The sequence below is a fragment of the Xenopus laevis genome, chromosome 6S, assembly GCF_017654675.1.
Source record: "Xenopus laevis strain J_2021 chromosome 6S, Xenopus_laevis_v10.1, whole genome shotgun sequence".
Classification (NCBI taxonomy): domain Eukaryota; kingdom Metazoa; phylum Chordata; class Amphibia; order Anura; family Pipidae; genus Xenopus; species Xenopus laevis.
Genome location: NC_054382.1, coordinates 66,856,208 through 66,884,065, shown reverse-complemented (window position 1 = coordinate 66,884,065; position 27,858 = coordinate 66,856,208). Strand labels below are relative to the sequence as shown.

The following is a 27,858-nucleotide window of genomic DNA, read 5'->3' as shown; positions in this document are numbered from 1 at the left end:
CTTCTTTGAAGGCACTGCTGTGGCTTCACATGTCAGACACCATTAAACCCAGCCCTAGTCACTGTTTATGATGCCACCTGTCTCTTGATGCATACATTTTTTACCACTTTTGATGTTTATTATTAGTGATGGGTGAATAAATTTGGCAGGCGCATATTTTCAGCAAACTTCTGCGTTTCGGTGCCAGCAAATAAATTCACAAAACTGAAGCAAAAATTTGCCAGCGTCAAAAAAATACGTTCGCGTCAAACCATAGCACATCAACATAATTTGGACACCCATTGACTTAAATGGCAGCGTCAAAATTTACGTGAGCATCAGAATATGCATTTCTCCAAATATTTGCCGTTTCGACAAATTCGCCCATCACTATTTATTATTAGTTAGATTGTACATCATGTCATCTGCTCAGGTAACTTTATTATGACTTCTATATCCATACAGTCTTAAGCCTAACATCTAAAACATTTTTATAGTGCCTATTTGTGTCCTCTAAACAGCTGAAAGTACTGGCATAAAGAACTCCAGCAGCTACACTTTCAGCCTGCTGTGTTTAATCAGTAGCTGTCAAACTTCTGTTTGTCTTTGTTTTATTCACAAACCACAGGATCAAGTCACATTCCATTCCATTCATCACAACCCTTATTTGTTTTATAGCACAAATGATGCCCTGGTGATTTGGTGAATTTCTTTTTTCTTTCTAAGCTTGAAATTATCCAATCAATGTTATTGGTGCTTACCTGGTTTTCTACAGCTATATCCTTCATTTTCCACTTACTTTAAATCACTCATATGTTTGTTATATCTTGTTGAGACCCAGGGCTCCCAGATATTTATAAATGACATGGGATAACTTTCCTTCCCTAGTGTAAAATAGGAGAATATTTACAGACATTTAGGGGCACATTTACTAAGCTCGAGTGAAGGATTGAAATATAAAAAACTTCACATTTCTAAGGTTTTTTTTGGGTACTTCGACCATCGAATAGGCTACTTCGACCTTCGACTTCGATTCAAACTAAAAATCGTTCGACTATTCGACCATTCGATAGTCGAAGTATTGTCTCTTTAAAAAAAACTTCGACTACATACTTCGCCACTTTAAACCTACCGAGCACCAATGTTAGCCTATGGAGACCTTCCCCATAAGCTTTCTAAGACTTTTTCTGATCGAAGGAAAATCGTTCGACCGATGGATTAAAATCCTTCGAGTCATTCGATTCGACGGATTTAATCGTTTGATCGAATGTTTTTTCCTTCGATGGATCGAAGTATTTGCGGTAAATCCTTGACTTCGATATTCGAAGTCGAAGGACTTTACTTTGATGGTCGAATATCGAGGGTTAATTAACCCTCGGTATTCGACCCTTAGTAAATGTGCCCCTAAGCATTGGGCCTTTATATGGTATTGGAAGTCCTTGATGACTTCTAATATGATATTTTACGCACATACAGACGGCCGAGTTATTTATTTTTGCTATATTTCTTTTATTAAAGGATACAAATATCTCTTATCACTATGATTTTCTATGGGAGTGATTTATGATGGGTTTAAAATGCTGTATTGCTTTATTAATTATACCTATATAGCAGTGCAGAAATAGGTAATAGCTCTGAATCTGTGATAAATGAATGTAGACAATAAACTCCTGGAATGAGCATTGTTTACAAGATGAGGGTGTGCAAGTGATTTATTGTTCAAAGCATCATTGCTATCTCTATTTTAAATTTCAGGCACCTGTAGTTTTTCATGAGCAGCCAAACATTCTGGCTGTGAAAGTCTTGCAGATACTGTATAATTGCCAAGCAAGCTAAACATTGCATTATCTAGAAAATTATGTAGAATGGTGCTTTGACAAGAATTTTCAATTTCAATTTTTCTTGAATTTTTCCCCTTAAGCAAAAACTTTGATATATGTACAGAAAGTTCCTTAGCATAACTAAAATATGTGGTGGATATTTATAAAATTCAATATCACTAACCACCAACACGGAAAGCTTTCACTTAAAGTAATCTAGCTTTTAATGCATACATAATTATCATTAATGAACACAGTTTTAGCATTAAAGAACAATTGTGTATCATGTGCATTTTATAGTTGGGTGAATTTTATTTGATGTATATTTTTTTTACTCAGCTCTCAGCTTTTTATTATGGCAACATATCACACAGAATGATATATCGCCTACAAACAGAAATTTGTTAGGGATGTGCCTATAACAGTCCTCTTAAATCTTATGAGGTATTTGCATGATGACATTGATGATGAGTGTTTTACCTCTGCACAGGATTAATGGTTACCTGTAATATTGTATTATTGGTTCAGGTATTGGGTATATTATATATGACATGCTTGGGGTTTTCTGGATATTGGGTTTTCCAAACTTTGGACCACCGTGCCTTAAATATTCTTAATACATTTAAATATTAAAATAATAGGATAGTTTGCCATCAATATACCTTTATGCTCACTTAGTTATTAAGTACAATGTGCTTTCTAAACATTACAATAAATTCATAAATAATTTATTGATTTTTAAATGGGAGCCTATCAGAAATGGCAATCCCATGTTTAGAAGCTCCCTGGATAAATGATTACAGGTAAAAGAGACAAACCTGTGGAGGATAGGTGAATGATCTTCCTTTTAATCTGAAAAAATAAAAATAAGAAATAGATTCTGTGACCTGGTGGTTGGAGATGCTATATTTGTATGTGTACAGCCAGCATTGCAATAAAGTAATCTAGGTTATGATAACTGTGCTGGGAGCTGTCAAACAGTTGACTAAACAAACAGGAAATTTGCCAACTTGTGATAGTTAGTGATGGGCGAATCTGTCCCGAAAAATTAGCAAAACGCCTTAAAGTCAATGGGTGTCAAAATTATTTTGGAGCGTGACAATTTTCATACTTGCAACTCTTTTGTCGCATTATAGTCAATGGGCATCCAAATAATTTTTACAGGTTGACAATTTTTATGCACTTGACAATGTTGACGCGCAACTTTTTTTTTGTCACAGTGAATTTTCCACAGCAATTTTTGCAGCAGTTTTGTAAAAACATTTGAGGGCAGCTAAGTGCAGAAATTTGCAGTGAATCCATGCCTGGAGAATAAATTCGCCCATCACTAGTACCAAGAGTTACATAATTATACATACAACTACATAAGTGCTACGTACCTATCTTTTTTTCTTAAAGATGACAGTTTTCATGTTAATCATTCAAAACAATATATTCAAAACAATGGGAGGCACATTTATCAAAGGTCGAATTTCGAATTCATGGGAGTTTTTAAAAACTCCCTAAACTCCCGTTAATTTGACCAATCTAAATGTGTTAAAGAAATCAATTTTTTAAAACTTGGATGAATTAAATCGACCTGAAACCTCAGATTGAATTTGAATAAAATTTTATTCAATTTAAAAACTCAAAACTCGAATATCAGCAGGAAGGCTGCAAACAACTTCAAATTGATCCCGGGACCATTTCCCATTGACTTAAACTGCAATTTGGCAGGTTTTAGCTTGAATTCTTAAAAGCCCAGAGTATGATAAATCTCAAAATCAAATTTGAATTTTTTAAAAAAACACAAATCAAATTTAAATAACTCCCTAGTTGAATTTTACAGTTTTTTGACTATAAAAAAATATAAATTTTCAATTCGACCCTTGATATTGTAAATCTGCCCCTTTGTCTTACAAATATTTGTTAGTTATACAATATAATTTCTATGCATGTGGCTTTCTTATTAATCACTGCAAATGTTGCAAAAGCCTTATTTATTGAAAAGAGGCCCTTTCCTGGTTTGAAAATATTGGAAACTTTTTCATTTGAGCTATCATTTACACTATTTATTCAGGATATAAATCTTTTGGCATCCAAGTACTAGTGAAATTTGTACAAATGTACACTGTCCTTTTATATACAGTATTTAGGTGACAAAGTGAGATATGGAATAACACAACAAATCATAACACACAATAATTAATAGGTCCATAGTGTCTGTTTAAAGACAGTAGCATTACTGCTCATGAAAAAGTAACATCATTTCTCATACATCTTTCCTATATTTATCAGATACACCTCCCCCCCCGAAACATTAATAATTTATGTATGTCAAGCAGTGATGAGAATAGTTACTATGATCAATATGTGCAGGATTGTATGTAGTATATTGAGTTTCACAGAGTTGTTCTTATAGAATTTTGTAATCTTAATTTTGAAAGCAGTGGGTAATAATGAAGAAAATATCACATTACCATGAAATATGGAAACCAGTAAGAAAGATATATAGACCCGTGAAACCCAAAATAAGAGACATCATTTAGAATCATTTCTAGCCAGAATGCTTTTTTTTTCTCAGATAAAGAAGATTCAGAATTACTATAGAGATATGTTACAGACATGTTTTAGAAGTGAATTTGAGGGAGTAAAATACTTTATAATATTGTTATTGTTAACACTAAATATGACCTACAACTCCCATTTTAGAGACTCGGGGCATACTCGGCATCTAAATATATCAAATATGCCAACCACACCAGTATGTCCTGAATATCTCAGCATAATGATAAACTATGTGCAACAACAATTATAAAAAAAAAAGATTACATTTTTATTTACACTCCATTTTGCTTAAAATACCCTATCCCAAAAAAACAAACAAGCATAGCATAGCACTTGGAGGGACCCCTTGGGTAAATAATATATCATCTACATAGGTGATTGGTTCCCACTGAGAAAAATTACCCTATACCTATTTAATGGCTGCAACTGGTGTCGCAAATTCAATAATTGTTGTTAAATTTCAACGTATCATTTAGGGATGCACCGAATCCTTCCTGCCGAAACCCTGACTCCTTTGAGAAAGATTTAGCCAAATACCAAACTAAATAGGAATCCTAATTTGCATATGCAAATTATGGGTGGGAAGGGAAAACATTTTTTACTTCCTTGTTTTGTGACAAAAAGTCACGCAATTTCCCTATCCGCCCCTAATTTGAATATGCAAATTAGGTTTTGGTTCGGCTGGGCAGAAGGATTAGGCTGAATCCGAATTCTGCTGAGAAAGCCCGAATCCTGGCCAAATCCTGAACCGAACCCTGGATTTGGTGTATCCCTAGTATCATTTGATGCTTTTATGAAGTAGTTCCCAGGGATACTGCCAAGTTGTCCAGTCTGTATGACTTGGTATTAAATAAATATCTCCTTTCAGTGTTCTATGTCAACATTTCAACACCGCACATGGGTGTCTTTCTTAGGACAATTACTCCCCCCAACATATTTGTGCTGTGTCCTCAGTGGTGTCAGAACATAGATGACATGACACCGTACCGTATATACTTGAGTATAAGCCGACCCGAGTATAAGCCAAGGTACCTAATTTTACCTACGAAAACTGGGAAAACTTATTGACTTGAGTATAAGCCTACACACAACTACAGCCCTGTCTCCCAGCAGCGCACATTCCGCCAAAGCGACCCCCCCAGTGATCAACCGGGCTTCTTTGCAAAGAGAATTGCCAAATGGATTACTGTGTGCATTGTCCCACTGTCCCACTACCATGTGCAGAGGGTGCTGTGTGATATTGCCATCACTGTTAATCTTTCGTATAACCAACAGAGGGAGCTGTGTGATATTGCCATCACTGTTAATCTTTCGTATAACCAACAGATGTCGCTGTGTAATATTGCAGTCACTGTTATTCTTTCATATAACCAACAGAGGGCGCACGGTTATTCTTTCATATAACCAACAGAGCGTGCTGTGTGATATTGCAGTCACTGTTATTCTTTCATATATCCAACAGATGGCGCTGTGTGATATTGCAGTCACTGTTATTCTTTCATATAACCAACAGAGGGCGCACTGTTATTCTTTCATATAACCAACAGAGGGCACTGTGTGATATTGCAGTCTCTCCCCAAGCGAACTGTTGGTATAGGAATAATTAAAAGTGACTGCAATCTCAGCTACTGCCCACTGACTCGAGTATAAGCCGAGGTAGACTTTTTCAGCACATTTTGGATGCTGAAAAACTCGGCTTATACTCGAGTATATACGGTAAGTAATTTTTGTAATGTTGGAATCGCACATTTAAGAAATAATTGGCTTAAAGGAGTTGGTTACCTTAGACTTTTTTCAGTTCAGCTGGTTTCAGATAATACACCAGAAATAAATACTTTTTCCAAGTATTTTCTATTTGTGATTGTTTTTCTTGTTTGGGGTGGCTAAAATGTAGCCATTCATGGGCTCAGTAGCATAATTACAGTCTGAGGCCCCCTTACAAAAAAGTGCCTTATGCACACTCACTCTGTGCGAGACCCAGCAACAGTGGTGCTGTACAGTAGTTACACCACTGCTTGGGCTATATTACTACAGGTATGGGACCTGTTATCCAGAATGCTCAGGACCTGGTGTTTTCCGGATAACGGATCTTTCTATAATTTGGGTCTTTATGCCTTAAGTCTACTAGAAATTAATTTAAACATTAAATAAACCTAATAGGCTGGTTTTGCTTCCAATAAGGATTAATTATATCATAGTTGGGATCAAGTACAAGCTACTGTTTTATTATTACAGAGAAAAAGGAAATCATTTTTAAAAAATTGGATTATTTGGATAAAATGGAGTCTATGGGAGACAGCCATTCTGTTATTCAGAGCTTTCTGGATATCGGGTTTCCGGATAAGGGATCCTATACCTGTACATGATTTGCCATTTACAGCTTGCAAATAGTATGCTCTATATTAACATTACAGTATCATTCATAGCAGTATTCAGTGGTGGAGATTTTCTCAATCTCCTCTCGTGTACTTCATTATCCTGTTGGCATTGTTAATTATTTTCTTCCTTATATATATTCCTACTTGAATTTTTTATTTACACTTAGTATTATATCAGTTCTTCTATTGTGGAACCAATCCTTGTTGTGCTGTGAATGTTTTCCTCTTTCTAAATGTTGCATTAATAACATTTAACTTTGGAACAAATAAATATTTACATTTTATACTGCCCCCTGTCCTGATTGAACATCATGGATTCTCACATACCTCATAATGTTTGAAAGTCTCAAACTCAGACAAACTAGGCCATGTCCCCTTACATCAAAAGTCACGCCTATTTTGTGTTGTCTTTTTGGGTCTGAAATTCATGACCATTGGGAGGAATTTGATCCTCTGCTGGCTGCCTGCATTTATGCCGCTATAATTATTCTGATGAACATACCAGTCAGCCCACTGCTCAGCCAGTTGGGAACCCAGAAAGACTGCACTGTACAGTCTGCCTGTAGTGATGGACGAATTTTTGGACACCGGCGCATTTTCGGTGAATGTGTACCGGCGTCCAAAAAACGGACGCCGGCTCCGTTACATTAATCTTTTCACCGTTTTATGAATTTTTCGGGAACGTGAAATGCCCCAAATTCGCCCATCACTATCTGCCTGCTCTGTGCCGTGCTTGCATCAAAACTGAGACTGTGAAGCAACAACCAATCAGCTGCATGAAAAGTGTGCTGCCATAGCTGCTTCCTACTAGAGAACAGATCAAAGTGAACATGCACACTGGAAAGATGGTGCCAGTCAGTGAGAGACTTTTTCTCTTTTTTTGAAAGTGTTGCAGGCAGGTTTGGGAAGGCTTAGCCTCCCCAAGCCTTATGGAAAATCCACCTATGAGGCTAAAGTTTAATTTTTCACCTTCTAAAGCAGCTCGGGGGAGGGGGTCACTGACTCTTTAACTGTTCTAAACTAATAAATTTAATTGATCCATTTCTTGTGTTTGTGCCTGCTGAGCAGAATCCCAGTTTCAATGAATGCAGCTGTTAGAATTGATACAATAGTTGCTAATATTCCACAGATACTGCGGTGTAGCAAATTGTAACAGTTTGGGAATACTCCTGGATCACTTAGCTGCTTGACTCTAGAGACACAAACAAACTATACACTTACCGTATATACTCGAGTAAAAGCCGTCCCGAGTATAAGCCGAGGTACCTAATTTTACCCCCAAAAACTGGGAAAGCTTATTGACTCGAGTATAAGCCTAGGGTGAGAAATGCAGCAGCTTCTGGTAAGTTTCAATCAAAAAATTGAGGGTTTCTGCTCCCATTGGAGGTGCCAGCGTCTCCTTTTTGGATGCCGGCGACCATTCTTGGACACGGCGAATATTCGTGGAGACTATTCTTGGATGCTGGCGACTATTCGTAGCCGCCGGCGACCGTTTTTGCGCTTGACCCGAGTATAAGCCGAGGTAGAGTTTTTCAGCATATTTTGGGGGCTGAAAAACTCGGCTTATACTCGAGTATATACATTTTGGTAAAACTATTAAAAATAAAAGATGGAAAGCATTTAGAAAAAGTCATTGTTTATGGTGAACAATCTGAAAACAACTCAACTGAAAAAGTTTTTGGAAGGTGAACAAACCCTTTGAGCATTGTATGTAAAGAAAAATATTCTGTTAATATATTGCCTTCTGTATAATTTTGGTAGTTCTCCAATGTAAATAAAAAGATAGAGTCTATATAATTGCAGCTCTTTCTTTCCTTGATATGAGTGGATTTTATTTAGGATCAAATTAACTCAATACTACATTCAATAAAAATCCAAAACAGAACACAATTCCACATCATATGCGCTTTAGAATACAGCATGGTACAGTCAACAATGTCTGCTAATAGAGATTAGTGAATTGATTTGTAGGAATCAACATTTTGTGTCATTAGTATTGATTTTTCTGTTCATCATTTTGGCCATGTAAGCTAAATTCATACATTTTCCATCTTTTCAGATGAGGCAGAGTACAGAATCTTTTAATGTATTTCATTTCTTATTTGCAAATATTTACAAGTCAGCAATTTGCATCAAAAGGAGTTTTAGGTGTGCTCATCTTTACAAACTTGTTAAATATATACATATATATTCTTGAAATATGTGTGCTATTTAATGTTTTAATGCAGCTTAATTTAGTTATAACCTTCTCACCATTTTATCAACATAATACAATAATAATGATGATGATATGTATAGTAAAAAAAATCTTATTTTTTGCTTACCTGTAAAATTACTTTTTATATTGTCCATCCTGTGAGGGGTTTGAATCATGCTTGCCAATTATATTATAGCCTACTATTAGGCTATAATTTGTTTATATGGCAAGTAAATACCTTCTGTTTAAATGGTGAGAGGTATGGCAAAAAGTGCTACTGTTTTTTCAAGCATAGAAACCTGCAGCTTACCCCTTGAATAGAAGGAGAATTGAGTGAAGTATTATTGCTGGCAGATAAATTCCATAATTTGCCTTATTAAAACTAATTTAGGTTTAAAATTAAAAGTTGATCCATGAATTGATGAGATTGGCCATTTGGAAAGGGAAAAAAACCCCCTGTGAAGCAAAACACTGATAATTTCAGATGTGCCTTTTCAAGTTGATGGATGTTTGTCTATTGTTTGTGTATTTTTTTTTTTTAAAGCCATATCTACCTTTTTTCTACTATATAACCAATTAATAAATGACTCATTATCAAAGTCAAAATATTGTATTTAGTTGTATTATTTTATAGTTGTTTTGCTCTCTCTTATAGGTGCTTATGTGCTTCAAGTCAAAGCTACAGATGCAGATGACCCAACATATGGAAGCAGTGCAAGAGTGGTTTACAGTATCCTTCAGGGACAACCTTATTTTTCTATTGATCCTAAGACAGGTATATAATCATCATCATTATTTACTAACAAGTATTTGTTAGCAATATGCAGTAAATGGGTGCATATATTGAACATACAGATAACATACAGAAAACAACAACCAATACAATTATTAAAGTGGTCTCTCATTATTAGCTTTACCAGATTCATTTCAACTATGAGTTACAGTTAATTGTGAAAAAATTTAATTTGTGATATTATATAAAAACCATGACATTTGCTATTACAAGGAATGGCCAAAGGCATGCATTTTTTGTAGCACTCAGCTTAATGCGGAATATGGGATCATTAAATATGATTGTTTAAGAGGACAAATATACCATAAAACAAAACTGTTATGCATACATTAATGTGTCAGTTATTGCCATGCATTAATGGTAATAACGTTTTTCTATGAAAGCTTTATCATTACTGAAATGTATTTGTTAGCCGTCGGTCTAATATGGCAGATATGGTATAGTCACATAATTATATAGTAACAAAAACAAGATAGCTAAAAAATCTAAATATCTAAAACAGAGAGATATATGCATGGTTACCAAGTTCCTCTGAATCAATACAGAAGGTCTAAAGAGATATTATTATTTTTCAAAAAGCCAAAGATGATGCCCCATGCTAAAAGGTACTGCAATTACATAAATACATTGTAAACCTACTTAATAAATAAAAGGAAATTATGTGCTATGTATGCAGAACTCACTACACCGATCTAGTATTGTTGTAAAGCTAACAATACTGATATCTGCCTAAAAATCCCATTTTGATATCCGTAATTTAATTTTTGTTTTAAGCTATGCATAATAGTAATACTATACCTTTCTGTCATTATAGTATAGTATAATGTGTCCTAGGAACCACTCTTTGTTTTTAAAGGAGAGACTCTTTGTTGTAAAAGGAGAGACATATTTCCTTGTAACATTTTGTCCTCCCTAAATTAAACATACAAATGATGACATTAAGCACTTATTTAGGGGAATATGACTTTTATAATAAGTAGTCATTAAAGCATGTAACTAATCTATTAATTTGTACAATCGCTGTTGAGATGCTATTTATCCTATTTCCACTTGGCAAACTGTAGAATGATAAACAACACTAATGAATTGAAGCACTTTTTACTATTGATAGCATTACCATTATAAATGATAAATGATAAAAAATGGAAAGAAAGAGAGAGAAAATATTTTTTTAGCAGTGAGCTGAAGGAAATACAGACTCTATAAATCACATATGGTCACATATCGCCATACAGTGAAACATCCATCCTTCCATCCATTGTTTATTTTACTCTTACTGAGATACAGAAACAATATCATATTTTGAAAATAGAATTCACTCTGGGGATATATACAATTAGGCTACAGGCACACATAGGGGCCGATTCATCAATAGTCGAATATCGAGGGTTAATTAACCCTCGATATTCGACTGGGAACTAAAATCCTTCGACTTCGAATATCGAAGTCGAAGGATTTAGCGCTAATCCTGCGATCGATCGATCGAAGGATTTTTAGTTCGATCGAACGATTAAATCCTTCGAATCGAACGATTCGAACGATTTTAATCCAACGATCGAAGGAAAATCCTTCGATCAAAAAAAGGTTAGCAAGCCTATGGGGACCTTCCCCATAGGCTAACATTGACTTCGGTAGCTTTTAGCTGCCGAAGTAGGGGGTCGAAGTTTTTTTTAAAGGGAAAGTACTTTGACTATCGAATGGTCGAATAGTCGAACGATTTTTCGTTCAAATCTTTCGATTTCGTTCGAATTCGAACTAATTTAACCAATTCGATGGTCGAAGTACCCAAAAAATACTTCGAAATTCGAATTTTTTTAATTCGAATCCTTCACTCGAGCTTAGTGAATCGGCCCCATAGGGTCAAAGCTTACCCTTTTATCACCCTGCAGCAATTTTAGTAATTTTAACAGTGTGCCTAATCTCACCTTCCTTCTCTCAGTGATCAGTTTGATCATAAATATACATTCCTCTATTAGTGTTTTGGTTTGATGGGTGCTGTCAGTATTTTTATTTATATCACGTCAATGGGCATCAAGGGTGCATGAAGATCTGACTTCTTTCATAGTGATTGTTCAAGTATGCATTCACGGCATAATTCTGCCTTCTCCATCAGCGAATATTTTCACAAAACTGCTGAAAAAATTGCTGAAAAACAGTTGCTGTGGAAACAAACTCCCATAAACTCAAATGCATTCTGCACAGAAAAGATTGCTGTGGAAAAGTTGTGGCTACTAAAAATCACCAAAAAACGCCCATTGAATTCATTGCATTTTGCAAATGTATCTCAGTTTCGCATATTTCCTGACACTGTCACCAAATTGAAATTGGACAGATCCACTCATCCTTAAACATAGGTTGGCAATTCAATCATTGTAAATAAATCTTAACAATAATTCTCCATAATCAAATGTCAGCTCAGAGTGGACAGAGAGAATGTTATAGCAAGTTCTGCAAGTAAAGTTCCTCATTGTCCTTTAATTAAAATGAAAGCACAGCGGGGCTTCAGACTTGGGCTGAAGATATATCTTTTTCTTTATTAGTTCTGACAGAAAAAGAAAACATTTAATTAGCGTATACGTGTTTAAAATATTTTTTCATTTTATTATAATAATCATCTTTCCAAGGTTATAGGTTATACAGTATTTGAGAATGTGGAAAGTCACTGTTAGATGCTATATCTGTTTTGATACAATGTATATGTGCTCAGCAATAGTTATAATCAGGCAGCAGAATTATCTATAGGAGTGGATTTTCCTTTCTTGGCTAATATTCTAACATCCTGGAAAGTGATTTAGTATATACGTTATAAGAGTATTTATATAAAAATTAAGGGTAACTTAAAGGCAGCTTTACAACTCAGAACATTTTTGGTTAAATGGCCACAAAAAATGTGTGGCCTAAGAGCTGGGGAACACAATACATTTTATGTAGAATCCATATAAGGATATATTTAACATTCACATGGACAGCAGACCATCTTTCTTGATTGTCTAGGCGCTAGGTAGTAGTACAGAGATATAGAAGAAAGACCATCAACACTAGGACTTCACTTTTTCAGTCTGAAATGTCGGGTTTGAAAATTAAATAAAAATACCTTATTTTTGTTTGCACTAGGGATGCACCGAATACTATTTTGGATTTGGCCGAACCCACGAATCCTTCACAATGGATTCGGGCAAATACCGAACCGAATCCAAATCCTAATTTGCATATGCAAATTAGGGGTGAGAAGAGGAAAACATTTTTTACTTCATTGTTTTGTGACAAAGTTATACGATTTCCCTCCCTGCCCCTAATTTCAATATGCAAATTAGGATTTGGATTCGGTTCAGCCGGACTGAAGAATTTGCCCGAATCCTGCTGAAAAAGGCAGAATCCCGAACCGAATCTTGGATTCGGTACATCCCTAGTTTATATATATATATATACATATACAGTATAATAAAGAATAAAAACTGCTTACACCCTCTTTACACCAGAATTTTACACTCTGCTACACATATGGAGAAATTATACACCTTTATAAGTATGCTGGCTATTACAATTATAAATTTTTAAGCAAAATCCCCCTTCCTAATCTGTCATCATTCTATTACTATACATACAGTATATTGTAATGATGATGATTATGATGATTATAATTACTATTATCAATCCCCAAAACATTCCACAGTGCTGTACAATAGAAGGTTATATACATGAAACAGATATCGAGACAAGTTCAGGAGGCAAAGATGGCACTGCTCATCATGAGTAGGATAAATTGGCAATTAGAAAATGTAGTAAATACTTTGTGCTGACATTTAATTAGAGTTATATGCTTCCAAGCTTGCAGTCTTTTAGTGCAGGTATTTATAACTGGATAATTGCCATCATAAACATTGCAATCACTGTCCATCTTTACTCAATAATGAGAACTTAAACTGTTCATTGCCCTTTGCAATCACTGGCAATCTTAACTTAAAAAATCTGCCATTTGTATTATTTTATTAATTATCTTGTTTATAAGGACCTCTCATCATTAGAATCATAGGGGCAGATTCATTCATTTTCATAATCACAAATTTTACTGGGATTTATCAAGATTGATTTGTTAAAAAATGTGAAGGTTCAAAAATAAAACTACACCACTGAAAACCTGCAAAGATGCTATACAAGTCAAGCAAGTGTTTCTTCAGTATTCAAGCAAGCTGATGTTTGAGTTTTTTTTTTGGTTTTTTTTTCTCCACGAATCCCAATTTTTCCACATCACAGAAAAAAATAAATATGACTTTCAATTGTGTTCTAGTTTTTGCCTCAACTTTGTGATTGTGAATATTTTATATTTGTTGATTTATATTTGTAATTAATTCATTCATATTTTTAATACATATTTATTAATGCTATCAAAAAAAGTTTCCATAAATATCGCCCATACACGTTCTATACATAGTGAGGATGAAAGATGAAAGATAAAAAAAGGGAGCATGACGTTTTGAATGATCCTATCACAAAGATCTGTTTAGTTCTTCTGATGTCTGCAGCTACATTCAAGTTTATGAAGACATCATAGTACTAAAGATCAGAAGCTTTCAGCATGGGGTTTGAGACACAAAACAGGTTCAAAACAAACTCTTTTAGCTTCCACTGTTGCCCATATGAACATGGTGCTTCATAAGGTGTTTATTCTGTTAGTTGTTAATGTGGAAAAATTAGAATGGTGAAACATAACATTAAGGTTGCAATCTTTCTTGTAGCCATGTATAACTCACATTACTAAAAAATAGGGATCTTGAAACTACTTTGGAAGACAGCACTACTTGAAAGCAGAAAAGGTAGTGATCTTAAATGGAGAATTTTGTTTTAGGCATGGTAGTGTTTATTTTACATTATAATGTGAATAAAAAATAATTATAATTGATAATGTTTCCACTACAGGTACTATAAAAACTCACATGCCTTCTATGCATTCCTATGATATTTTTAAAAATGTATTTATCAAATGGTTTTTACACATTGATGTAGACTTCTAAAAAACCCAAAGGAATGAATAGAAAGTATGAAAAGGGGCAGAGGGAGGTTATGTTAATACTCTAATGAAAGTTGATGTAAGTATTAAGGGATTTTACTAGGATATTAGGGTTTTCTGTTAGTTGGTCACTAGGCAGCAGTAGTGTTAAGGTATTTTAGTTTGTTGTAGTACAGACCCCAGCTAGTAGAGGAGGATAGATTGCAAAGGGTATATAAGGAGATAATACATTCAAGGTGGGGGGTGTTCTTTTCTGCACACAGGACAGAAAAGTACAGATAGACAAGGCCTCTTGAGTAAGAAGTACTAGGCACTTTAGTTAGTGAGGATAGCTAGCATGAGTAGCCAAGATCCCAGCAAGGAAAGGTTTAAGAGCCATGGCTATGCCATAGTCAGGACCAGTAGGACCAGTGAGGACAGCCTGTTTCAAGAGTGAAGAAATCCTTTCCTGAGTAGGGTATAAGGATGTTGGAGGATTGCTCAACTGCTAGGACTAAAAGGTGGCACCCTGGAAAATTTCTAAAGTCCAGAGAGGAGTAAAGGGGTGTTGGAGGAAAGTCGGACTGCTAGTGTGTTACACATTGAACCCTAATATCACATTTTGATGAATCTGCCCCTTAATCTCATAATTTCATAAATCTTTGGTGAGTAAGTTATTGTTTTATTCCCAGCGAATTTTTTAAATGCATTATAATAACTTTGCATACATTTATTTTTTCTGATGTTAAAGGGGGTCTCTACCCAAAAGTTGTTTTTGCTTAATTGTAGGCAATTTAGTAATATAGATTAATTACATTTTTTCAGTGATTATGAATTAATTGTATTTGAAAATGGAATTACAATTTAAATCCGTATCTGTCTGACTCTATTGTATTCTCTGAACTGCTGGTTCTGATTCAATGTGGCAGAAGCCAGCAAATTAAAAGACCCGATACATTATTCAAGTGTCAGAACTACAGAGAAAACAGAAAGGGATTTACAAATACTGCTTTTAATTGTATTTTCATTTACAAGTTTAAAACCACTGAAAAATGATCATCAATGTTACTGAAAAGCTGTGTAGAATGTCATTTTCTTTCATTATTAAAAAACTGTTTAGGATGGACTGCTTGAATAAATGATATAATTGCTACCTTTTTGATAGATTGTACAGCAGTCACAATGAAGAAAACATGCTATTACCTTTGATACATCATAAACTAATGTTATATTTTGTTACTATTGAAGGCGTCATCCGAACAGCATTACCAAACATGGACAGAGAAGTGAAAGAACAATATCAAGTACTTATCCAAGCAAAGGACATGGGAGGACAGCTGGGAGGATTAGCAGGAACTACCACTGTCAATATCACTCTGACTGATGTCAATGACAATCCACCCCGCTTCCCTAAGAGTATGTTTTTTTATTGTGACAATAACATTTAAATACAGAAAATATGCAAAATATAGATGAAAGTAGACATGCACATGAAATGTTATAATTACATAAATGTTTGCTTATTTCACCAATATGGATTCAGGGGCTGAACAGTTTTAATGTAACAAAAGGTAAGATATAATTCACATGTAGATGTTATATGGAACTGGAGAGGCAATTCAATGAACAGTTATTTTATTTATAATGTAGAAGAATATGCCATGATTCTATGAATTGTTACACTTGCTTTTTCGATAGTATAATTTAAGGAAAATAGACTAGATAGGGACATATTGAAAAGAAAATGAAAAGAAAGAAAAAATTAGAATGTTGTAGCATAAAAAGAATGTATACTGGCAAGGAAAAATGGGTGGAAATAACTAAGGAGGGAATAAATATGTTATTGAGGTAAAATAACACGCAAGATGCATGAAAAGTGAACATAGGTGTGATTTAAAATACAGATGTTAGTCAACTTTGTTTTGACATTACATAGTTCACACATTATGCTAATATACAACAATTGTCTAGATAAGATTGGCAAGAAGTAAAACAAAGGTGAAGGGCAAATTAGTTAGCACATGTTTTCTAAATATAATTATAGGTTTTTTAAGGTCAGACATTCATATAGATGTGATTCATTTGCTTTTGATCCTGGAGCCTTTCTTTTCCTTTGAGCCTAGTTTAGCAAACATTAGCAGGGATAATTACTGTTATTTTATACTTGGTTTTCTTTTATTGGCATAGCTAATGTACATACTGCATCTGTGTAATATAAGATTCATATTAATTATACATTTGTTAACTATTCCCCTTATTGTGGCCCAACATGGGGTCTTAGCTGAGAAAGTATCTTAGGAGTAAACAGCTAGTTTAAATTATGGGTGTCTTTTGCAAGGGTTGCTGATTCAGTAACATATGTGAATATCTATACAAATTGTATAAATAAATATCATAGTACAAATATACAAATTTGCATCAAGGGACCCAATCAATTTCTGAAGCAGTTATTCGCTAGGTGAGAGAATGGCTGTGAGTGTGCAGCAAATACAAATGTACTGTGTGCCCAATCCTTGGGTTACAGGGGGCATCAAATAAACAGAGGAGGACAAATTAAAGACTAAAATATATTACAACAAAGCACAGATTCAGAACTGGCTATTCAGGATTCTTCCTTACTGCATCAAGTAAATAGTCACACTCCTCAGGGTTAAAACCATAAATAGATTACTCTTTGGAGACCAATATGCAAATATACTATATCATAGTGGTGTAGCATCCTGGTTATAGTCTTTTAAAGCAGCCTCTTATGCTGTACAGGCACTATTCACATTCATATATTCTACAGTGCTTATATACTACTTTTAAAAGAAAGCTTTTCATATAAAACCTTGAGTCTTTGTATCAGAATGGCCTCTCCTTATAAATATCCCTTAGAGTAATTCCCTTGATGTGTAAGTCAGAAGCCCATGCATTAATACATTAGCCTTAAAGAGGGTCAGTTTGTGTACAAGGGACCAAAGAAGGAGGTATTCATTTGCACTTTAAAACTAAAAGTACAGTAGATTTTAATCAAATAAAAATGTATTCAGAAAAAAATATACACTGTAGGCAATGTACGAAGAGCAAATATCAGCCCATCTGACCTTTGTTTTTCAGTATACTGTATATGCATTTTTTTACCCAGTATTTCAGCATCTTTGCTTGTGCCGCTAAATTAGATATAGCATTTGCAGTAAGATGCAAAATATATACAAATCTAAAAAAAACTAAGAAGTGACCATGGCTCTCATTGTTGACATCATGTGAGCATGTTGTGGGCATACTGTTTATAATGAATATACCTTTATTATATATACCTGAGAGCCCTTGTCTAAAATTAAATGACTGCACTCTTGCTTGATGCAGCAAAGTTGGATGCAAGGGAGCTCTGTACTTAATGTCTGCCATACGTAAGCAGTAAGTACAGGGATCTTAAATATCTATCTGCAGTGCCTGCAATCACTATCAGTACTGCTTCTAGTGATGAGCAAAATATTTTGCCAGGTTCCACTGGGAAAAAGAGGCCCATAGAATTTAATGGATAAAAAAAAAAATCAAAAAAATTGTCGCCTAAAGACTTTGATGCATTTTGTGAATTTCTCACCAAATATCGGTGTAACAGGTCATATTCACCCATTACTGCTTACAGTGTAGCACTGCATCTTGTTTTGCAGTATTTGGAAAGTACACATTTTAACATAAATGTCAGAGATGCAAGGTGCAAAGTATAAATACATTTTAATGAGAACCTAAGTGCAAAATCCATTATACAAACATTTTCTGTTTTACTTAACATTCCGCCCATTTTTGCCCTTGGCAGTTTTTTTTAATTGGCTTGAATTAACACATTAAGGGCCAGATTTATCAAGAATATCAAATGAAAAAGGTTGGCACAAACTGGATCACTCTCCACGATGTAGTTAAAACATGTATTTATTTAGAACAGCAACATCCCAAATGCCTTACGCGTTTCGTGCCTTTTGGGCACTTAATCATCATGCTATGATTAAGTGCCCAAAAGGCACGAACTACATCGTGGAGAGTGATCCAGTTTGTGCCAACCTTTTTCATTTGATATTCTGTCACAGTGCCTTCCTGAGCTGAAGGCTTAAGGTGTGAGCACCTGGATCCCCCAATGCATTGGGTAAGTAAAACCCTCAAAAAATTTACAATTTGGAGCTTGAAGCACTATACAAATTATTTATGTATATAATCCCCAGATTTATCAAGGGTTGAATTGAAAAATGTAATTTTTAAATTCGAATTTGAAGCTAATTTTAGTGTGCTTCGAGTAGAGAATAGTGCAAATTTTATTCAAATTTGAAAAAAATTAAAGCATTTTGTGTATTGTCTTGTCACTGTTTTAACCTTTGGGGGATCTCCTAGAACTCATTTGGAGTCATTTGGTGGACTCCAAATGAAAAGATTTTTTCTTTTTTATAAATTTTGGTTGGTCTTTTCTTTTAAACAAACTTCCAATCTTCTCGAAATTTGACCCTTGATAAGTAATGAGATGCATAGCAATCATTAATTATCTATTAGGTATGGGATCCATTATCCGGAAACTCATTATCCAGAAAGCTCTGAATTATGGTATGGCCATCTCCCATAATCCAAATCTCCATTTAATCCAAATAATCCACATTTTTAAAAATGATTTCCTTTTTCTATGTAGTAATACAACAGTAACTTGTACTTGAGCCAAACTAAGATATAATTAATCATTATTGGAAGCAAAACCAGCCTATTGGGTTTATTTAATGTTTACATGGTTTTCTTGTAAATTTAAGGAATGAAGATCTATACCTCTAAATTATGGATTTTTTTAACACCAGACTAAAGGTGGCCATATATGCACAGATAATATATATGCACAATACAATATTCGGTGCGTGCATGGTGGAAAAAGAGCTGACTGATATCGGCAGAAGACTTGGATATTGGTCGGCTCATCCATCAGGCTGGACGGAAAATTTTGATCAAGTGCCTTTGAAGGCACCCAAACATCGGCAATTGTTAGTGCTGAATCGTCAGATACAGGTAGAATTCTATTGTTTCTACCTGTATATCTGACGATAACAAACGATCTTTCTTGGAAACATATTTTCCAAGAAAGATCGTAATTGTTAAGGCCTAATACGATGCCTATTGACAAATTAAGTTGAAAAAATAATTACTGGTGTCAAACTTTTATTAAATTTCACACCATCTTTTCACACATTTGCATAAAATCATAATACAGCTTCTAAACTTGGGTTCAGTTCAGTAGTAGCAGTATATTAAAGCATTCCAGTGCCTCCCTTTTGTAACTGTCTTTTTATTATTCAATAGATTTCCTTGTAATGGAGAGTGATTTTAGGGCATATTTACATTCTTCTGGGCATTGTGCAAAGTGCAAAACAAATACATGTTGCCATGTTCTTCATACTTTGCACCCTGCTTCAGTTCTCACAGGCACAATAATAGAGCACAAGGACCTGGTCATTTCTAATGAATATAGTACTGCCTACATTCACAAGTTCTGTATTCACAAAGCACAACCTGGGAGAGGGGCTCATCATGGCCTTTAACCTTCCCCTAACTTGTATGTCATTCAGACTCACAAGTTAGGGAGAGCACACAGGACTCCCTTGTGCCTGTCCATGCTGCACTTTGCACCTCTTGTTGGATTGTTGATACCCCTTTTTGTCTACTACTACAGGTATGGGACCTATTATCCAGAATGCTTGGGACCTGGGTTTTCCGGATAATGGGTCTTTACGTAATTTGGAACTTCATACCTTAAGTCTACTACAAAATCATGTAAACATTAAATAAACCCAATAAAATGGTTTTGCTTCCAATAAGGATTAGTCGTATCTTAGTTTGGATCAAGTACAAGGTAATGTTTTATTATTACAGAGAAAAAGGAAATCATTTTTAAAAAATTTGGATTATTTGATTACAGATTGGGACAGAGACACTGACTTAACTACCTTTAATATATTATCAGGGTGTCCCGTAATTTGTTGGACTTTGCCCCATGTCCCATGGCATTTGTTCCACTTTTATGTGCCACCACTTTTCTAACTCACCATTTTTAATAAGTGCCTTCATTACTTGCCCCCTTCTTTTATCCTTCTGTTTATTTTAACAATGTTTCTATGAACTGTTATTTAATAAACATAAAAGCAGTCCTATACAGATGTTACAAATAATTTGTAAAAGAGCATTCTTTCCTGCATATGGTACCGTACATGCATTTCAAATTAGCCTTGCATTGCTTTATTCATACAGTAAATGAACATTCCTGAGCAACATGAGCATTATGTTTTTGCCTTTGTAAAAGCAGTTCATAAGAACCCATTGTGACATGCCATAGTTGTTTGAAAGGTTAAAAAGAAAACTTGACAATGAGGCTAACAAAACATTTAATTGTGACTTGCTTTCTTGCTAATTTCAATTTTTTGAAACCTGCCTGTTGTTTGCATGCTAGAATAGCCAATTTCTCACAGTACCATCTTCTCACAATCTGCTAAGGTCACTCTCCTCTTTAAGCAAAGCATTATCACAAGCATTTTCAACACATTCTCTCTCTCCCTTTGCATTGAACCTTTTCAAGGATCATCCATCTCACTTGACATATTATGTGCCCTTTGTCATGAAAGTGTTTGGCTAATGGTGTTTCATCTTTGCTCCTGCTATTACATTTGTGCTTGTAAATGCTTCTTCAGGAATATTTTAGTTAGGAAAGATGTTTGACACACTTATACTTGTCTGTGCAGCACTTTATCAGGCATATAACTTTTGTAGAATAACAAATGGCACAATGGTGTAATACTACCATCTAGTGGCTATATTACTACATTGTATGTGATAATAGTTCCAGAGCAAAAACAATGTAGCCAATCACGCTTAGTTGACTTTACAAAATTTTCTTAAAACTCTTTATATCACAATTTTAAACAACTGTGAATTTCTTCAGAATCATATCTATATAATAATTTATTACATGTATTATGTTATATATATAACACACACGTGCGTGTGTATGTGTGTGTGTGTAAATTTCATATAAAGACATATAGTTACAGTTACATGAGTGATATATTCCAAAATGAAGAGCATTTACCTTTTATAGTAGAGCTAAAGCATATTTGATTATAGATGAAAATGTACTGACATAGCAGACTTGCCAAACTTGAATGACTTAGATCGGGCTCTCCGGGTACATTTAAAATGCTAAAGCATACGGGGAGTAAGCAAATTTCTTAAACCCTTTATTAATCTCCATATTGACTAAATTTAAATTGATAACCTTCAAATGTTTGCAGTTTAACCATTTCCATAAATACATAAGTATAAGCACTGAAAATGTAAAAATGTGTAGAAAAATATTTAATGCAGATAATTATAAAAGGCTGTGTGCCATATAATATACTATTTACAGTATCTTGCAAGACATAATGTGCAAAGTGCAATAAAAGGCTGTAATACACAGGAGGATAGAGCTGAATGTAGGTGACTGCATCTAGATGCTCCCTGATATTGCTCCCTAGGGCTCTACTTATTGAGGTTTTCCTGCGGAAAAATGGAAACAGGTAGACAGAGTGTTAAAAAAAATGTGCTTTGGCTGTTGTTTTTTAAAGAAACAGGTGTATTATTAATATGATTAGAGAAGGAGAGGGACTGGTCAAAGATGACCCCCAAGCAGCGTGCTGAGTTAACTGGGTTAATGGTCATGCCCTCAATAGATAACTGCTTAGAAAGTAATATGTATCACTATAGATATGTTATTCAAATACAGAAATAAGCCAGAATATTTTTAAGTTGTTGGCACATTTGTTATAATTAAACATAATCATAGTTAGGGCTCGTACATATGAGAGCTTAAACTTGCTCTCCCCTGCTTTCTATTTTAAAGAGCAGGAAGGAATGCAGCCAACTTTTCCTTATGGGCAGGTACTGACAAGGGTGTGTGTTAAAGCCAAACACAGGTGGTATGCTGTATTCCACCTACATTTGGCACTTACATGTGCCTGTGTCAGTACGAGCCCCTTTAAATGATTAAGATGCATTCCTCCCCCTATGGCTGTGCACTTTAGAACAGAATGCAGGGGAGCACAGGTTTAAGCACTAGTGTACAAGTCCTAAAGAGAGCCTGTTTATGCAAACCTTGGCAAAGTGTCACCTAAGGCAATGTTTTCACCTTGCCCGAAAAGCTTCTGACTGCCCCTCTTAAATTCCCCTTAGTTTGATGAAAAAACTTTAGATTAGTTGGTTTTCTCATTGGAGAATTATTTAGCATTCATCTATAGAGTCCTGGAGAGTTAGGGGAAGTTTTATTGCAATATTTCTTTAAGAACATAACTCTGATGTTGCTAGACTACAGCCAACAGGCTATAACCTAATAATATGTTAAAATGTGCTGGGATTTGTAGTCAAGCAACACTAAAATGTGGCTGAGCAACAACATTTAAATCCCCTTTAACATATCTGCTGAATTATAACTAACTTAAACTTCTTTCAATTTTTAATTAAAAACCATAATTAGTGCAAGTGTACTTCTACAAATGGATTTCCTAACATGGAACCAAGGATTAAAATGAAGCTACAGCAGGTCATGCTACTAAAGCCTACAATATGTGTTATGTCTAACAAATGTAAATGGCACACTCATGGGTTTTCTTTACAAACACAAATGTTAAATGCTTATTGACATAAAATGTAATTAGTTCTTAAATTCTGCAGCTAGAACCCCCAACTCTCCTTGTCAATCTCTTTGTAACTGGCCTCTAATTTCCCTGGTGAACCATGTCTTTGCTCCTATTCTACATTAAAGCTGTTGAAAAACTAAACCAATGTCAATATAAAGGAAATGTCAGAAAAGAAAAGGAAAGAAACAAAATTGTATATTGTGTAAAATTGTACTACTTTTATGCTTAGTATTTTTACCCTGATTGGTTCAATTCTTAGTGATTGACCGAGACACTTCGCATGCAGTGCTTTTTAAATCTGAGTAAAATGTCTGAGATACAAGTAACCTGACACTTCTCAAACATAGACATTGTGGAAAAGTTTCTGGGAGAATTCTAGAGGGAAGTTTCTTATCCCCAGAATGCTCTATGAGACACTGGATGAAAGGATAATTATTAATGTTGTTAGCAATCTGCAGCAAATTCGCACTGCATATATGGAGAATGATGCCACCACCTGGGGGAAGCTCTATGTGCAGGAGAAAAGTAGGAAGTATGTGTCTGAGAGAGACTGCTGTTAGGGGAAATACTCCTATGTTAAATCTGTTGAAGACTATGGTATGGATTAAACACCTGGATGGGGTTTAAACTTTACTGCAAAAGGCAAGACCTCTGCAGCCAAGGTTGCCAGTAGAACAGGCTGTTCTGACTAATGAACAAGAACTGTAAGTTACTGGTACTTCCGTTATACTCTGTTACAAGTTACTTCTCCATGGAAAACTCCATTGTGAAGTATACAGATTTCTGTTGAAGTTAGCAGGATGGCATTGCATTTCTAATGAGAGCAGTTATTGATAAAGCAACCATTTGAGTGAATTCCCACACCATGAAATAGAATGCCCCCTGTACACAGTTAGAAAACGAGATGCCTTTGTAATTAATGGGAGAATGCCATAATAATTTATGGGAGAATTAAAACTCATTTCTGTTATCTAGACAGTGCTGTGTGTATAGCATGACACAAGTCTTCGCTTTGCATTTAATTGTTTGTGAAGGGCTTTTTGGCTCCTTTTAGCCCATCTCCCCCTAACCAGGTTTGTTTTTCTATTTTGCTACTCTCCAAGTCCTACCTCCTCAGAAGCCATGTTCCAATATCTTGCCCTGATGAGATCTAACAAGATCGAAAAAGGCTGTCTGCAAGTTTTGATATATGGTTCTGAACCATTAGGATGTATCTGTGCCATAAACCAGTGGTTCCAGGGGCGTAACTACAGAGGAAGCAGACCCTGCGGCTGCAGGGGGGCCCAGGAGGTATAGGGGGCCTATGAGGCTCTAATTAATGAGAAATGTCAATATATATTGGTAAAACAGGACAACCTCTGGAAATGTTGGGGGCCCTAAAATTAATTTGCTGTGGGGCCCAGTAGCATCTAGTTACTCCACTGAGTGGTTCTAGATGAATGGTTGGCCAAATTGCTATAAAGGAGTGATTTGCATGTCTCCGTGTGATTTCAGAAGGCTTCACGTTGCATGTAATCTAATAAAGAAATGAATGCACAAAATGCTTTAAAGAAACAAAAAGGATCAAAAATCCCCCACAAACAAAGACCATTTACTCAAAGGGCTTTTTTAGTGTTTTCAATGTATTTTTTCTATACTTTATTTATATAGCAATATGTTCGGTAGCTTTCATTTTACCAAGAATATAAAGGATTCCCTAGTCACTAGCACAATGGTTACAATATGAGACAATATAAGGACTATCCTATATGTTCTGTAAGAATATACTCCAACCAGAGTGCTTTGCTGAAATTAAACTTCAGGTGCCAATGCTGCTGTTCCCTCTTGAACTTTTTTTTGATATCAGCTAGCATCTAGCCATCAACTTGGCTGCTACAGCACAGGTGAAGTATTTAGTTCTGTTCCCCTGAAGGACATTAACACTGTGTTGACAGATTGATAAAGTAATTCTTAGGACAGTATTCTAAGGCACCACAAAGTTAATATTAGCTATTGGCAGTGAACTGCCATGGATTGGACGTACAGACTGATACATTTAGGAAAGAGTATTTTTGCTTACGATGTTCCCTTTGATGGCCATACATATATAATGAGCTTTCTATTGCTCTACAGCTCATAGTATTGTTTGTCATTATTTTCTTGTGCACATATAGAAGAAAATCAAAAGGTAAACAAAAAAAATATTAAGCCAGTGAACCTTTCTATGTAAAGGTTGCTTCAATAAGTATTTATAAATGATTGTAGTTAAGGTTACCATACCAATAAGCAAGTTATCCTTTTTAAAGGTCGTTGATGTCCCTTATTAAAGTTTGTTGCCACCTGTACTTATACTTAATATTCAAGGAGACCAATTCTATACTAAATATTAGGCTACTTAATTGACTTTATCTTTATCTGTTAAAGGAGAACTTTTTCTTCCTGTGAACAAACTAAGAGGAAAGGGAGCAGGAGACCATAATGAACTGTATGATATGAAGCTATTATACAGCAGAACACCACACCCCCAGTTTACATTTTTCAGAGAACCAGAATAAATAGTTTAAAATCAGGGAAATGTGCAAAAGCAATTCTTTAAGTACTCAAAGAGAACAGAAGTCAAACATTTATTATTTGGGAACAGAAGGACATCATTTTGGTGTAAAAAGACATTATAATATGATATAAAATCAAGGTTATGCACCCACTTAAATGCATTATAAATTATTGGGACCACAAACAACAGTGTAAAATGTGGGAACACTTAAAATAGGATGTGAAAAATTGAGGTTTTACTCAAGTATCATTCCTGCACATCTTTCAGAAATGCACATATAAACAATAAAGGTGTTCATTTATTTTGTTTTTAACAAGGGAGCGTTAACTAGTAAAAGTTCAGGAGAACTCTAGAACATACCCCTTCCTGGTCATTCAAGCTACAGACCTGAAAGCATCTAAAGCCTTACTATGTTGTATATATATTGTGGCTCCTATTAATTAAAAAAAGTATGTTTCGGGAGTGCAAGCATGACAAGGGGACTCCTCGACCCTTTGCTTTCAGCCATCCCACTGAACCCCATTGTTTCATACCTTAATGAAACACCAGGAGCCAGAAATGGGGTAAAATGGCCAAAGCATGTATGCACATTTTACCAAATAAATAGGACCTTGCCAGCTTCACTCCAAAGCAATATGCAAAGCCAGAATTCCATAAGAGATCACTACTATGCTCTGCCCTTCCTCAGTGACTTGAGATCAGCACTATGTCTTAATATCCACCACTGAGTATTAGGCTGTATCTACCTACAGAGAGGACAGCCCCATATCTGCTACCAGCAGGAATTGCATCTCCCACCATGATAGAAGTTCAGCAGCCTTGCTGGGGGCCCTGGATCTGCAGTGTCTCGCTGATAGGAAATCCAAGCAGGCTGTCACCTAGCATAAGTAGTAGTAGCATCTGTATCAATCAACCCACCATTCAGTCACAGGAGAGAACCTCCTTTCTCCCTCTTTTAAAATTTCCTGTGTAGTACTTTAGCAAGGTCCTACCACTGCTGTGATAAAACTTGATATACATTATCATATACTGTATCCACTGTTTTGATCCAGAGGAAGGCAAAACACCCAGCCTGAAGCCAGTGCCAATGATGTAGTGATGGTCGAATTTATTCGCTAAGCGCAAACTGCCGCGTTTCGCCACCAGCGAATCAACTTTTTTTTACTCCGGCCACAGTTAAGATGACAGCGACGATTAATGGACTCCCATTGACTTTAATGGGTGCTGGTGTCAGCTTGATGCCAGTGCCAATTTTGACGCCGGTGACAATTCACGTTTTGCTAATTTTTCGCCCGTTTCATGAATTTTGCGGGAAATTAGAGAATTTTGTGGTGAACAGGACAAATTTGCCCATCACTAGTCAAGAGGGAAAAAAAATTCTTCCTGACCCCATTGGCAAACAGAAACATTCCCTGGATCAAGTATTTGACATTCATTTTAGCATGAATGATACCATGCAGACTCTAATGTTTATAATGTATAACAGTACCAAAACCCAAATATAAGACTGCATGCAGGAAAACATCCACATTTGGTTATTAAAGGAGAAGGAAAGGCATCCTGCACTTGGGGGTGCCAAATGTTAGGCAAACTCAAGTGATTGTACTGACTTACCTGAAACCCCGGGCCGGTGCTCCCATCAGCAGAAAACTGCACCAGCCCAGGGTTACATAGTTACATAGTTAAATTGGGTTGAAAAAAAGTCCATCAAGTTCAACTCCTCCAAATGAAAACCCAGCATCAATACACATACCCCTCCCTACTTTTAATTAAATTCAAAATTTAAACCAGTGAGGAGTGATCCTCTTCGGGTTTCTTCTTGCTTCAAATTTCCAGCGGCAATCGAATGCACAGTTAAATGAAATAGCAGACTTTTTAGTTAAAGTTCAGCTTTTCATTCTACTGCACAAAGAAAGCGGAAGACGGAAGAGAATCGCTCCGTGGTG

The 27,858-nt window shown here is 35.4% G+C and overlaps 1 protein-coding gene across 3 annotated transcripts in view; it reads left to right on the top strand.

Moving 5' to 3' along the window:
• Window positions 1–27,858, top strand: part of cdh12.S (cadherin 12, type 2 (N-cadherin 2) S homeolog) — a 435,062-nt gene that overhangs the window by 375,674 nt on the left and 31,530 nt on the right. For all 3 annotated transcript variants that reach the window (XM_041567647.1, XM_018241720.2, XM_041567646.1), the window contains 2 exons: window positions 9,577–9,696; window positions 15,950–16,117. In XM_041567647.1, the coding sequence (XP_041423581.1) occupies window positions 9,577–9,696; window positions 15,950–16,117 (288 nt within the window). The remainder of the gene's footprint in view (window positions 1–9,576; window positions 9,697–15,949; window positions 16,118–27,858) is intronic.